This window comes from Pollachius pollachius (assembly GCF_949987615.1).
Source record: "Pollachius pollachius genome assembly, chromosome: 4".
Lineage (NCBI taxonomy): Eukaryota > Metazoa > Chordata > Actinopteri > Gadiformes > Gadidae > Pollachius > Pollachius pollachius.
The window spans coordinates 3,377,001-3,392,425 of NC_136937.1; the positions used below are offsets into that span (position 1 = coordinate 3,377,001).

General features: G+C 43.8%; 1 protein-coding gene across 1 annotated transcript; it reads left to right on the forward strand.

Annotated features, from left to right (window-relative positions):
* Window positions 1-632: 632 nt before the first annotated feature.
* parp12b (poly (ADP-ribose) polymerase family, member 12b) lies at window positions 633-13,623 on the forward strand. Its single transcript, XM_079734888.1, has 9 exons — window positions 633-1,133; window positions 1,724-1,859; window positions 5,403-5,685; window positions 7,049-7,225; window positions 9,329-9,442; window positions 9,709-9,835; window positions 10,401-10,575; window positions 11,028-11,148; window positions 11,908-13,623. Exons 1-9 carry the CDS (start codon window positions 799-801, stop codon window positions 12,006-12,008), a joined length of 1,569 nt encoding a protein of 522 aa, XP_079591014.1. The 5' UTR covers window positions 633-798; the 3' UTR covers window positions 12,009-13,623.
* The last annotated feature ends 1,802 nt before the right edge of the window (window positions 13,624-15,425 follow it).

Here is a 15,425-nt window from a genome sequence, read left to right on the forward strand (position 1 = left end):
TAAGAAATATATTTTACTTTTTTAGAAAAATGAATCTCCGTCAACGTTTAAGTTGTTTTTGGACCAAATGTCCACATTCTTCCGTTAGAGAAACAATGCTTGGAGAAATGTAATCGCGGCAATATTTCTCATTAATTGGGTTCCATTGATCTGTTGCTTGGAGGAATTTTCCAAAGATGGTTGTCAACAATGATAATGCAATGATGTTATGATTTTTATTTTTCTTATTTTATTATATATTTTTTCTTTTTGGTCTTATTATTATTGTTATTATTATTATTATTATTATTATTATTATTATTGTATTACCACTATTAGTATTATTAGTATAGGATTGTTTTTCTTGTTTTTGTTTTTTGACTGTGTTGTACGTGTGCATGCATGTAGGCCTATGTATGCAGATATGCATGTATGCACTGTATGTGTTTATGTGGTTGCAGGATATATAGACATTCTGTGTTCAGTGTGTTCATCGTTGTATATAGCCATCCCAAATAAAAATATGATGAGAAAATGGTGGAGATCGATGGAGGCAGTGACCATCGATCTCCACCATGGGGCGGTATCCCCCCAACACAGCAATGTTGGTGTTGCGCACATTTCAACGTTGTCTGACTATGTTGAGGGATGGATTGAACACAATGGGGAAGTTGTGGTGAACCACCTACTTCGTCACCACGTTGTTGTCCGACCACAACACGCCTCCATCCAGTGTTCTTTGAGCGTAGGTATCGGTCGTTGTTGCAGAGGAGAGAGAGACTGTAGGTATAGTTGTGCCTGCTATGTTTAGGTGTCAAGATGTCGAGTTATGAAGTTCTTCGTGATGGAATTATTCACCATGCCACCAGTGTGCTTTGTAGCAACAAGGGGTCCATGGCTTCCTCGCAGTTGTACGAGCAGATCTTGAAGAGCTTTGATGTGACCCAAGACGATTTTTGGTTCATCATGAAGTGCGCTCGTTTTGAGGTGAAGCGCACCGGGTTGGACGGTGACTCCGTGGTCGTGGCTAAAACCTCTCTACGTTTGTGCAAAGAATATTGGAAAGGGACTTGTTACAACAAAAAGTGTGAGGAATTGCACATTTGCAAATATTATGTTTATGGGAATTGCAGATTCGGGAAAAATGAGTTCCGGTAAGTTTATAGTTTCCTTATTGACGAATCGAAACTTAAAGCTCAATGAACTTGACTAGAAATGTAGGATGCTCGTTTAAATGCCATAATATATAAAGTACGTTCTTGCATTAGTTATATTACATATTCTCTCATACATATGTACTTTATTAAACATTTGTATTTGATGAACCTAATGTTAACATTAGATAAAAACACATATTGACAGATTAATACCTATGTCATGATTGTAAGCCTGCTTGCCTGAGGCTTTGTGTTGGTTGTTATAACATCATGCTGTGTCCTATACCCGACAAACCAGATGAGAAATAATAAAATAAAAACACTTCACCTTAACCAAGTTACTACAACTATTGATAACTTACCTCCGTTTGACCTTTTTCAAATGGTTTGATTGTTAATACAGTTGCAAAATATTATATATCTTTACTACAATTATTACTATATCCAACACGAATCTATTTATTTATTAATTTATCTCGTCTTGTCGTTTAGGCTTTTTACATATGATTGAGGCTATTTTACTTTTCTCGCCAGGAAATGCGTATTCCAGAGTGTGTTTACATCTACCCCTCTCTCGTCCCTTCCAGAAAACCGTGCAAGCACTCCCACGACCTACGGTGCCCACACAACCAGTCGCTCCTTCGAGACTGCACCCTGCAGGACCTCCCCGAAGAGGACCTCTTCCTCCTGCTTATGCAGAACGACCCGAGCCTGCTGCCAGAGGTGAGAGGCGCTAGAGCGGCCGGCCAACCAGCCATGGTGAACCCCATTTACCTCAACACCCAAAAAAGGGTTGTCACAAAGCTTGCTAATAGGCATCTGGGCCAAACTAGTTCTAGCTAAGTTTCGTTTTCCAGCAGAGTCCTCTGGTTTCTGTTCCCGGATCAGCTTTTGTGTTTCTCTTGACGTGATTCACAGACCGCCCAGCCTATTTGTAAAGATATGAACGCGTCATTACTTGGATTAATCATGACGCATCCGCAATGTGTCCACGTGATGGTGGAAGTGAAACAAAGATGATATTAACCAAAACAGTGTAGACTCGGCAAACAAAAACGAATTATGTTGAACCAGTGAAAGACGTGACGTCTGGAGTTTGGATGAAGACAAGATGGGGGAACTGAAGTAAGAAATAAAAAAAAAGAAATATAAAAAAAAAAAAAATGAAAAGAAGGGAAAAAAGGAGAATAAGTTACCAGAAGTATGTGCTCCATTTCTTGCAAGGTAAAGTATACCGTTTCAGCGTGTAAGAGGGAATTATTAAAGTATACATCATCTATTGATCTACAGTTATGGGGGCCGCCTCGACTTGTTTTTCAACAACTATATATTTACCACATTTAGGGTGGGAATTGAATGGCCACCTCGCAGTAGTCTATTGCCAAAACGTAATCTCATTGAATCCTAAACATTTTTTTTAAAGAAATAAAACTCTCAAACGCTTCCTCTCAAAATGAATAATATGGAGATGAACTATCCGCTCCTACGGAAAGACAACAAAACGTTTTCTCTTTATTCAACGAGAATCCCTCACAATTTTCCCCATTGACTCAAACAATGACCGGTGTTTATGCATCCGACCACCGCCAGGCCGATAGAGGAGCTACATGTTTGGTCTCTTAAAGGTCCCATGGCATGCTACTTTATGGATGCTGTAATATAGATATTAGTAGGCCCCCAAACACAGTATTTGAAGACGTTCCCAAAATTCAGCCATGGTGCAGAATTACAGCCACTACGAGCCAGTCGCACATTGAGCTTTCCCCAAATGCGCCGTTTCGGTGTCTGTAGCTTAATGCAAATGAGGAGGAGAGAGGCGGGTCAAGGAGGAGGGTGGGGGTGTGGCCCTGAGCAGTTTGCAGCCACAGTACCATGCGCTCTGTTTACAGCGGCTGTATCGCAATGGTGAGGCGCACACAGCCTTTAGCCGTGTTCTGTAAATATCCTAAAAACCCTTTAAAGCTTGTGTGTGTTTTTGTGTCACTCTGTTCGAGCCTGCACGAGACTTCAATGTTGTCATTAGCTGTTACGTCTTTCTGACCAATCGCAGTTCAAAGCCCACCTGGGCTGTTACCGCTTCGGGAGGGGCCGCTCATTTACTCCCCTCTAGACAAAATCGACTTGGTTGTGACGTTGACAGTTTGTGAGTGTTGAGTCTGTTGAATGAGTGAGAGGTTGCGGGCGCACAGCTCAGGCTGCCGGACAGCGCTGCAAGAAACTTTTATAAACGCAATATTGTTATCCCGCAGTAATCAGCCCGACAGCCCCAAAACGTTAACGGCCCACCGGGAATTCTCCCGACTCTCCCGATTACCATGTCCGCCACCGCGTGTGTGTGCGTGTGCATGTGTGTGTGTGTGTGTGTGTGTGTGTGTGTGTGTGTGTGTGGGCGTTATTTGATAGCCTGGTAATGTGTATAAGCCTACATACAGTAGGAATAGTCATACTGGTTTAAATAATACATTTGATAGTATTTCCCATCGTTGCTGAGCAAGGGTTTAATCGCAGAGGCAGGGAGTCCAGCCAGGAGCGAGTTGCAGTAGTCGAGGCGGGAGATGACCAGTGATTGGACTAGAAGCTGAGCTGCTTCCCTTGTGAGGAAGGGCCGGATCCTGCGGATGTTGTAAAGTGCAAATCTGCAGGATCGGGCCACCGCAGTGATGTTTGCGGTACAGCATAACTGATTGTCCAACACTACACCAAGGTTTTTGGCAGTTGGAGAAGGAGATACAGTGATGTTCTCAACAGTGACCAGTAAGTCCATGTGTGGGCAATCTTTCCCTGGTATTAGGAGGAGCTCAGTCTTGTTGAGGTTAAGCCTCAGGTGATGGGCAGTTGTCCAGGTGCTGACTTCTGCCAGACATTCAGGTACGCGTGTTGCAATCAGGGCTTTGTCAGATGAGGGAAAGGAGAGAAATAGCTGAGTGTCGTCAGCATAGCAGTGATAGGAAAAGCCGTGGGATGTAATTACAGAGCCCAGAGATCTGATGTAGAGGGAGAACAGAAGAGGCCCCAGTACCGAGGGACACCTGTATCAAGCGTGCAAGGTTTGGACAGGGAGCCATTCCATTTTAGCCATTTTAATCGCCTGACAGCACTACATATAATACATATTATCACGGCCAAAAGCTGTGTGCGCCTCCAGACGATATCATGAATCATAAACGACTTCATCGAATTCTCCGACGTCTCTGGTTCTTCCACTTCGATCAATCTGAAGTAGACTGAACCACGCCCTGCCGGCTGCCCGCTGCCGGGGAGGTGGTGCTTTGCGGCGGTGATGCCACACGGCAACCGGCGGCAGGCAGCATGTCGCAGTTCATGTACTTCAGGGAGTCAAAGCCAACGTTCCTTTCCCCCAATTCCTTCTCAGCGATGGCTGAGATAACCCCAACTACAGTCTCGTTGTGGAAATACAAGAGACGTCAAAGTACCGACGTGTTATGCGCCTTAACACCAACAGCAAACACTTGCGTTACAGTGTGTGTAATCACACACACACACATGTGGCGCTCGCACGGTCGTGTCTCATTGGCGGGCCAAATTCTCTGGGCAGGCAAGATCCTTAGATCCTTTATGACGACATATGGGACCACATTCCACATCAGTGCACTTGAGCCTCCGTTTTTTCAAATGCGAGCAGAACACCTAGTGCTCGTTTTACACCGAACGCCAGTTTTAGCCACTGGGGGACCATAGGCAGGCTAGGGGAACTCATATTTATGTTAGAAAATCTCATGAAGTGAGATTTTCATGCCATGGGACCTTTAAGCATGGGCTTCAGAAACATTCCACCTTTTAATCTCTAACCTCTAACCTGTAAGGCCTGAACTTATGGTTTGTTCCAGATGCCTCGACAAGGCAAAAAATGGCCTCAACCAAAATGGCTGCGCCCTTAAAGAGATTTATTTTCTTTGTATTTGTACCACCTTGGTCATTTTAATGGTGAGTTTGAATGCTCTTACACACTTGATTACATTGCCACTTTTTTCCGGTCACTAATATATGCATCGCACGGTTTTGCTGTGCGTGCAATACAATGTAAAGTTGTGTTTTTTGTTTTTTCAAGCTGGTTTGCTAAAGAGGCTAATGTAGCTAACAATAAACAACGACTAGCCAATGACATAACACAATCACAAAGACGAACGGGAACGCTATAAGTGCTACGAGACAGGAAAGGACGTCACAAGTGCAACTCAGAAGGCCGGTGTCCGAGGCATCTGGAACCCGCCCAAAAGCCCCTGTTGCGCGTGTGACATCACACAGGTGTGCGTCCACTACAACCGCGGCGAGGTGCCGGACGGGGCGTGCACCTTCAAGGACAGCTGCACCAAGCTGCACCTGTGCATGCACCACACCCAGGGCCGCTGCCGGTTCGGCGACCGGTGCCAGCGGCCGCACGCCGTCGACCACCGTGGTCTGAAGCTGCTGCAGGAGAGGGGTCTGCGCGCCGGTGACGTCATCCGAGACCTGGTCGGCATCTATCAGAACCGCCACCACCTCCAAGCCGCCGTGCAGCAAGCTAGCGGGGGCGCTAACAACCCCCAAGGTGAGCAGCTTTCTACGTGAACTAGTTCAAAGTTCAGTTCACAAATTTTTAAAATGAACTAGTTCAGTTAAACGTTCATAATTCAAAGAATTTGAACTAAGTTCACAGTTCCAAAAAATGAACTAGTTCATAGTTCTTTTTTGCAATATGTTGCTGTGAGCTATTCGTTTTTTCTGGTATTTTGAACATTGAGCCCCCTTTGTGGTTTGTCTAGGATGAAATAGAGTGGTTGAATCAAAGATCGTAGCGAAATACAGTTTCTATCGTGTTTTATTGCACATTTAGCGCATTTTGTAAATCCCATTGATTTCGATTGGAAGACTCATTGCTCGTTGGCCGGAAACGTAAAGTGGGGGTGTTCACGTTTGGTTGTAGTCTTTTCGCTCGGTTCTAGCCCTACTAATGAGACGGAGAACCGAGCGAAAAGACTACAACCAAACGTGAACAGCCCCCCTTTCCGTTTCCGGCCAACAAGCAATGATTCTATGAGATATTCTAGTCCGCTGAGCTATGAGCCAGAGAGCTAACGTTATGGATTGTACATATTTATAATTCGAAATTCGTCTCAGCCTTTATACAACAGATACTCTAGGGTCTATAGCATATAACCGCGTTGTCTGATTACAGTTTAATTCATTTTCCACAATTTAACAGCTCTCGTTTTGAAGAATAATCCCCGCGCCATTCGTTTCAATGGGAATCGCGCTGGTCTATACTTTCAAAATAAAGTGTACATATTTATAATTTGAAATTCGTCCCAGCCTTTATACGACAGATACTATAGGGTCTATAGCATATAACCGCGTTTTCTGATTACAGTTTAATGTAACAGTAAGCTGGCAACACCGCAACTGCAAATGCCTGACTCGGTCTGTACTAACTGCTCCTTAATGAAGTATATCTGAAAAATAGCAAAGTTCTCCCGAATGGCGGTACGTGTTGTGAAATGTAAATCTGAATACAAGGAGAAAGGAGAATCCGCAAAAGGAGAGCGCATCCAGATACACCAAGATGTTGTCAGTTTCAGGAGGAATATATTTAGACCTCTACATGCTCTGACTCTCTCAATGCTGTCCCTGGCGTTGTCCTTCTTTTGTGGAGAGAAATTAGCCAACAGTTGCATGAAGCACACCCCATGTCTCACTTAATTGTGAGTATTTGCAACCCTTTAATTTTCATGTTAACACTGCCTAATAGAACGCACAATGTATTTGTGTTTTGTGCCAGTGAAGGGGGTACTGAGATGAAAAAAATTCTTAGAGGGAGTACACTTGTAGAAAAAGTTTGAGAACCACTGATCTAGAGGCAGGCCACCAGACCTATCCTATCTATCATGACAACAAAACCGTTTCCTTCGTTCCAGACCCAACCCAAGAGACTCCCCGCCAGCCTGAAGGGTTCATCGACATTCGGGAGAAACGTAAAGCGGCTAAGATCCGCTACAGATCTTCTCATCCAGCTCGCTCCAAAATGGCGGTAGATGGCCCTTCCTGCTCATTAGCCAACCCAGCTGATGCCCAACCTTTCCTTGTTTCCCAACGTAAGTCTCTACATCAGTAATAGACTGCATCTATGTAGTCTAAAAAACCGGCATCATAATACGTTATTCCCATGTGCCAGAGGGCTAAACTATCTGTGGTTGTGAAAGTTAGAAATACAATCTCTTATCAACCCTGAGAATAATATTACAATTACATTTGGGGCATTTAGAAGATGCTTTTATTCAAAGCGAATTACAATAAGTACATTTGTCAGAAGAAAGAGAAACAATATATAGCTGTCGGTACAGTAAGGATGTTCATAGAACCAAGTGCCAAGCACTAACAATGACGTTAGTTAACGCCTTCCCCGTATACAACAAAGCTAGCTAGGATAAGATATCTAATAATAATATCTATTCAACAAGGGACAAAAAGTTATGCATTGTCTCCCAATGTTGTACTGTTATGCAGAACTAGATTATGTTAGAGCTTGTCTCTCTATTTCAGTGTTTTTGGCGTTTGGTGATGCCAAATACTGTAAGACACCAGCAACTCAAAGACTTGGGGAGGGTTATAGGATGTTCAGCTGGAATGTAGCTTTGCCAGAGCGAGCCGCCATTATAAGCAATGGGGCGATATCCCAGCCATTCTGCTTACACAGAGGCTTTGTTCTTGTTTACTCGTGGTGTTTACTTAATTTATGCATTTAACCATGCAAGTCTTCGTCAAATAGGAGTACATCCATACTTTAATCCGTTAAAATGCACGTCACAACCACGGCGGTTCTACACCGGGGCCTGCGGGGGCCAGTGCCCCTGTAGATGTGTCCCTGGCCAACCCTGGGGGCCCCCCCGTGCTGACCAAACAAAACATTTATGATTTTACTGATTGTACGGAAGTAACGTTCTACGCGGGTAAATTAGAGGGGCGCGTCCAAACACCGACGTGCTGCTGCTACTCAGTGACTGAGAGCGACTACTCTTGGAGAAAGGAGCCACGATCCCTCCTGTTGCAAGAGTAGAAAAAAACAATTTCATTTCGTAAGTGACTTGTTGTTCTTTCCCATAACCGCGTTACTGTAGTTCCTCACACTGATAATGAAATTAGGTTTGTAAATGTCTGGTCTCGATATATGTAGAAACATAAGCATATCTAAGGAAACTCATCGGAACAGAGGCGAGTATCCAAATGTCCGTATCCTTGCTAGGTCTATTGTAAGTCGCTTTGGATAAAAGCGTCTGCTAAAAGCCCTAAATGTAAATGTAAATGTCTAGGCTACACAATGTTGGGTTGTTCCGTTTTGGCTGTTACACTGGGATAACAAATACATTTGAGTAAAGAGAAGTAGGCTATCTGCCCATGTTAAGTAGGAAGGGATGGTTATGCAACGAAATGTAACTTTTTTTTTCTTTTTTTTTCTAGCAGCTATCATGAAATGAGGCAAGAACAGTTTAACAGGGAATTTTTCTATCAGGGGAAGAACAAAGTTTCTCCACACTGAAATTTAAAATAAATAGGAAATGGCACATTGTTTTGCACTTCGTTGTACCCTGGAGTTTTTTTTCACATTGACACACTGTATTTGTATCCTGTATTGTATTTTTTATTTTTATTTTTTTATGGCCCTACCTCTCTTGCACGCTTGTACAAAACAAATGTTTATATGGTTTTGATGATTTAGGGCATAAGCTCCATCAATTTAAGATAATTTGACAGAAAAATGCAGACTGGTGAAGTAATAAACTCCTGTAGAAATTAAATGTTTGATGATTTTAAAGTAAAACAAAGTTTATAATCTTTAAATATCATTTTTTGACATTTTATTTGTGCCCCTCTGGTTAAACACTGGCCTCTCCTTGGCCCCCCTAGTAAAATTTGTCTAGAACCGCTAGTGTGTGGAAGTCTTCCGGGACACTCAATTACCATTTGATAATCCGTTTTAACGTTCTATTATAATTCTATATATTTTTCATTCCTGGTGCCCTGTCTTAACTGGACACTACATTATCAAGCCACTTTGAGAAACACAGGATTCTGCCACCAATAACGTATCTCTTTCTTTCTTTCTTTCTTTCTTTCTTTCTTTCTTTCTTTCTTTCTTTCTTTCTTTCTTTCTCGCTCTTTCGCTCTCCCTCTCTCTGTGTTTTCTATTGGTCCATTAGTTGGTATTTCTGATCTGAGACATCAGCTGAGTTCGCCCGTCATTCAGACAAATCAGAGGACTTCCAACGTCAATATCTGTCTCCACTTCCTCCGCAAAAGATGCCAATTTGAAGGTGAGCTTCCGCAAAACTGCCGTCTTGGTAACGCAACTTCAAATTCGTTGTCATTTCTGCAATTCCCTTGCAAAACCACTAGATGGCGACACACATCCAATTAAAGAAGACACACTGGACGTTTCGAAGCGTGATCCTAACTACTCATGTAAAATTGACCAAATAAGAAAGTGAACAGGGGAAATAGACTCCTTTATGTTTTGGAAAGAACCTTGTGAGTCTCTTCTAAAGGTGTTTGTGTTTTCTGTTGTATTCTCCCCCCCCAGACCAGTGCATGCTTGTGCACTTCAACATGCCCTATAAGTGGGAGGTGCTGAAGGGCGGAGCCTGGCGTGACCTGAGGCACATGGAGGAGATTGAGTTGGCCTACTGTGACCCGGATGTCAGGAAAAGGTCAGAGTTCACTCCTGAACGGTCTGACCTCTCTCTCTCGCTGTCTGAATGTCTCTCTCTCAGTCAGTCAGTCAGTCAGTTCTCTCTATCAGTCTCTCTCTCAGTCTCTCTCTCTCCCGGTCCTGATTCTGGTGGGGCGGTCTTGTTTCTGATTCTGCTGTGGTGGTCCCGGTTCTGATTCTGGTGTGGTGGCTCTGATTCTGGTGTGGTGGTCCCGGTTCTGATTCTGGTGTGGTGGCTCTGATTCTGGTGTGGTGGTCCCGGTTCTGATTCTGGTGTGGTGGCTCTGATTCTGGTGTGGTGGTCCCGGCTCTGATTCTGGTGTGGAGGCTCTGATTCTGGTGTGGTGGTCCCGGTTCTGATTCTGGTGTGGTGGCTCTGATTCTGGTGTGGTGGTCCCGGTTCTGATTCTGGTGTGGTGGCTCTAATTCTGGTGTGGTGGCTCTGATTCTGGTGTGGGGGTCCCGGTTCTGATTCTGGTGTGGTGGATCTGATTCTGGTGTGGTGGCTCTGATTCTGGTGTGGTGGTCCCGGCTCTGATTCTGGTGTGGGGGTCCTGGCTCAGCCCTGGCTCCAGGCCGGTGGACTTCCTCACCATGACCCAGGGGAGCAGGGCCCTCCCGGTGCGGCGGCTGACCACGGTGTCGTCGGTGACCAAGCCCCCCCACTACACCCTGACCACGGAGTGGGTGTGGTACTACCGGGACAACCACAGGAGCTGGGTGGAGTACGGCCTGCCCGTGAGTTGGATCGTTTTTTTATTTGATTATTATTTCAAAAATATAAAAAAAATATTTCTCTTTTTTTTATTATTATTATAAATAATATGCATTATTAAATGAACTCATTTTGATTTTTTTTATTATTTTGTTATTTATGATAGTTGTATTTTATTTTGTATTTTTATTTATATATATATAATTTATATTAGTAGTAGCAGTATATTATTATGTACTTTTTTGTTTTTGCTTTTAAATTTATTATTAATAATACAATATAATATTTTATAATATTGTTTCATAAGTTAATGTCGAAACTCACGGATCAAAACAGGGCTGAAATAATTGGATTGTGTAGATTGAAATTCGGGTATATTGAAAAACAATTTGCCGTGAAATTCCCATTTCATGGGAGAACTCGTATTTCGTTGAGCTTTGTAAGCGTTCAAAACTTTATGCAAACCTTCTTTTAGGACAGCGGACAGCGTGTCACCTCGGTTACCTCCCGGGACCTGGAGCAGGCCTTTCAGAAGAACCCTTTGAATCAGGTCGCGATAATGAAGGGCTTCCGGAAATACCTCCTCAGCTTTAAGGGTGAGACACACACACAACCACACATGCACAAACACACACACCACAACGCAACACATCAAAACTCAACACACACAAAATGACGAATACATGCACACCCATAGATTTAACCAAGAGACAAGAACACTGTGGGTCGCTCCATTTCATTTGGTAACACGACGAGAAGAGGCCCTCAAGGAAATGAGAATGAAGGAAATAATTGACAATGGACTACCTCTTTGAACTTGGTAAAGCACTAATGGCTCACTTATTCACTCACTCACTCGCTCACTATGAAAAGCGTTTTGGATGTTTTGATAAGAGCTATATAAATACTACTATTATTATTGATGGATTATTCTCTGTTCTCATTTTGGAAGCATAGGAGCATTGGAACCTTAGTTATGTTGGTCATTGTTTAATAATTAATAATGAAATGATTCCCCATGATAGGGAAACGTTTTTATGTTTGAAACTTCACCAGCGTTCTCAGGGGAGGTTACGGTATATTAATGTTGTTGGATTGTGATCTCTCTCTCTCTCGTTCTCTCGTTCTCTCTCTCGTTATCTCGTTCTCTCGTTCTCTCTCTCTCTCTACCTCTCTCGTTCTCTCGTTCTCTCGCTCATTCTCTCTCTCGTTCTCTCTCTCTACCTCTATCTCTCTCTCTCTCTCTCTCTCTCTACCTCTCTCGTTCTCTCTCTCGTTCTCTCTCTCGTTCTCTTGCTCGTTCTCTTGCTCGTTCTCTCTCTCTCTCTCTCTCTCTCTCTCTCTCTCTCTCTCAGATATGTACCAGTGGAACCAGGCGTTGGACACCAGGAGACCCGTGCGCCGCCGCCCTCGCTTCCTGTCCGCTGCCAGCATGGCGACACTGACGGCCCGATAGAGCCTGGGTCTCTCTCTCTCTCTCTCTCTCTCTCTCTGAGACCATGCACGGAGCTTGGGGGTGGCTTTCGGGACTGAAGCCCCGAATCTCACGTCAAAAGCCACGGATCTTTTTTAAGCTTTTGAAGTTATGACAACCCTGACATGTTCCCTCATGTTTCGACTGGTAGTGATTTTCACCTCTTGAAATTGATTTATTTTCATTTTGAAAGAAACAACACATGGAAGCAATGGAAAATGCCATCTCTTGTTCGGTTGTTTAGAACGGTTGCCAGGACAACGTGACGTTTTCTAAACATTCACGTCTCTCAGCAGTCTTGCTAAAGTAGCCTCAGGTTGTGGAACAAACATTACCATGGACATTAGAAATTATTTTTCTAAACCAACATCCAGTGATACCGTAGCAGCAGCAGCCCCTGCCAATGACCTGTCAAATGTTTCAGGTCAGTGAAATCACCTTGATGCGCGCTGGCCGGGAGCAGTAGTGCTGGTGCTAGTGCTAACTAGCCTGCATCGGCTAGCTAGGCTGCTACGATAATTACTTCTTTCACACAAAATAGATTACCAACGTTGTTTAAAATGTCAGAAATCCGTTTTTCTGATTGCGATTCTGTCTTAGCCAATAGTGTACAGTGTTGTGTGTTACCAAATGTTACCTTCAATTAAATGTTGAGGTCCACTGAATATCATGAAGAGGTAAAAAATATCCATGTCTGACATATCGGTTATTTTAAACTCAAACTTTATTAACGATTTAGATAAGAAATGTACAGATATCGCGTTGCTGCATTCGCTGTTTGACCAGCAGCCAACATGTTAACGATGTTACCGATGCGTGGCTGGTGCTAGACTGTCTTGTTTACTTTCAGCTTGCGTCCATATCCATATATCCATATATCCATCCGTTCATTGAACTTTGACCCCTTTTTAAATGAGTTCTACCAGAGTGATAGATGCGGACAAACCTCTAAAACAATGTAGTACTTATTTGTGTGCATATGTATAATACTTCAGTGCATTATCATTATTATTTAAAACTAAAAGTAAATTAAATTGATAATGATAATGCAGTGATATTTCAGAGATTTAGGATTTGCCAATGTCCAGCAGGTCACCCTAAAATGGACTAGAATGCAGGAAATCACATTTTTAGAAATTCAAAATTTTCTGGGGGAGGACACCCAGACCCCCCCTCTGGGCTAAGCCCCGGATGTACACAAAGTCTGGCTCCGCCTCTGTCTGAGACCCACTTGTGCCTTCGACAATGCACAGATAATAATAGGTCAAAGGGAGTTCCTCTTCCTGAATCATGGATGCTGAACTGAATGTGATTGGATGGTTCTTAACGAGGTTATTTGATGAAGGTTGAAGTATTTAAAGTTTAAGTATACTGTACATAGGTGGCTGTTTAGTACTTTGTCTCATACACTTTATGTAGCAATATCTATATTATATATATATATTTGTAAATCTATATTGGCCTATCTGTATTTCAATATCTATCTATCTATCTATCTAATATGTACTTTTTTGTAGATCTGTCTACACATGTGGGCTGCATTTTTTTGTGTGCTTCTATTAATTGCAGGAAACATATTAAATCTACTATAAAATGATTGATTGGTGTGATGTTTTTTTTCTACATTTAGAAATACGTAGCGTTAGATCAGAATAATGCATTTGTTGCTAAATTAATACCAACGTGTGGATTTTGGTTTTGTATTGTGTTTGCGTAAATCGTTCGAGGTATGAATCAATTCTCAGAATTTGTTTTCAACTGTGCTCCTATCACAAATCCATCCTTCAGTCGTGACAGGCAAACCAGCTATCGAGCCCCCAGAAGGAGGTGTGAATGGTAGACCCTGATCCACTGACGGATCATCCATAAGGGGAGTAGTAGGCAGTAGGTACGGTGGCGGTGGAATTGAAGCCCTAAAACCGCGTCGGAGACGTCAAACGCCGCCGGTTTTTCCTGTGATAATACACACAAAACGCTGCGAAAGGAGGTCTCTCCGTTCTGGAGTTTTTATTAGCCTGTCGCATCCCTGGCCGCCAACGCGCGTCTACGCTCACAGCGCGGACTGCGGGCGCGTGCACGCGTCTCCCCGCTGCTTTGCGTGGAGGAGCGAGTGACCGGAGAGAGAGCGTGCGCACCGCGCGGTAGTGGGGAGAGGCGTGACGTTCCCGCACCGCATCTTCAACATGACAGGTAGGTCTCCTTCCACACATTTGAGGATTAACATGTGTTTTATTTGGAGGTCGGGGGGGGCGGTTGTGGAATAGTAGCGATGAGCGACCACGACAGTCGTTATCCATCCTTCCTTTTCGTCGGCTACACATGGACCTACACCCTACCGCTGTTCGCTTTGATATTCGCGTTATGGCAAGGCCCCCCTTTCTGGGTCTAGCTGATGCCTTTGGCGGGTGTAATAAAACGAATGGGCTACTGGTGTCGGCTTCAGCACCGACCCACAAACACACACACACGCACGGCTCGCCGTGTATCCTTGTCAAATGACCTGATCGGTGGGAAAAATCACAGCGATCCCACGGTCAAGAGCAATTGGCCGCGAAGGCGTCAATTTGGCGCCCGTGTTAATACTATGGATTACACTGTGTCTTAGAACCGACCGGATCACGTTACCGACACCGGTTAGCGGAACTAAAGGCCCGTCTATATCGGTGTCGGTGTCGGTGTCGGTATATTATTTCGTAAATGACATTGCAGGCTACAGTGTGATGCCGTGTGCACGTTGTGACCATAACCGCTCGGAGACATGAGTGTTTGTCAGATGTGGGCTATGGCTAATAATGGGGTCAGTCAACCAGGCTGCCATCGAGGCAAGAGGACTGGGCCAGCGGAGAACGTGTGTGTGTGTGTGTGTGTGTGTGTGTGTGTGTGTGTGTGTGTTTCTGTGTGTGTGTGTGTGTGTGTGTGTGTGTGTGTGTGTGTGGTACTACTAGTATACTGATACAAGGTACTACGGTTTACTACAGTATTGCCTGCCTGTGTGTGAGTGTGTGTGTGTGTGTGTAGGCTTGCGTGGTTGTGGTGCTCTACGTTTCACAATATCAAATCAAGATTTGATTTAAATTCTTGGGGCCACGATTCGATATAAACTCTTTTCCCGACTCACAGCGATTCCCGATTTCAAAATCGATTCTGTAGATATGTGTTCTAGATTCAGGATCTACTCCAGTCCGATGTGTGTGTGTGTGTGTGTGTGTGTGTGTGTGTGTGTGTGTGTGTGTGTGTGTGTGTGTGTGTGTGTGTGTGTGTAAGTGCGTGTGTGTATATTAGTGTGCCTGTGAGTGTGTATGTGTTGGCCTATGTACCATATGTGCCTGTGAATATGTGTGCGTTAGTGTGCCTTTTGGCCTTTGTGTGAGTCTGTGTGTATATATATACACGTGCGTG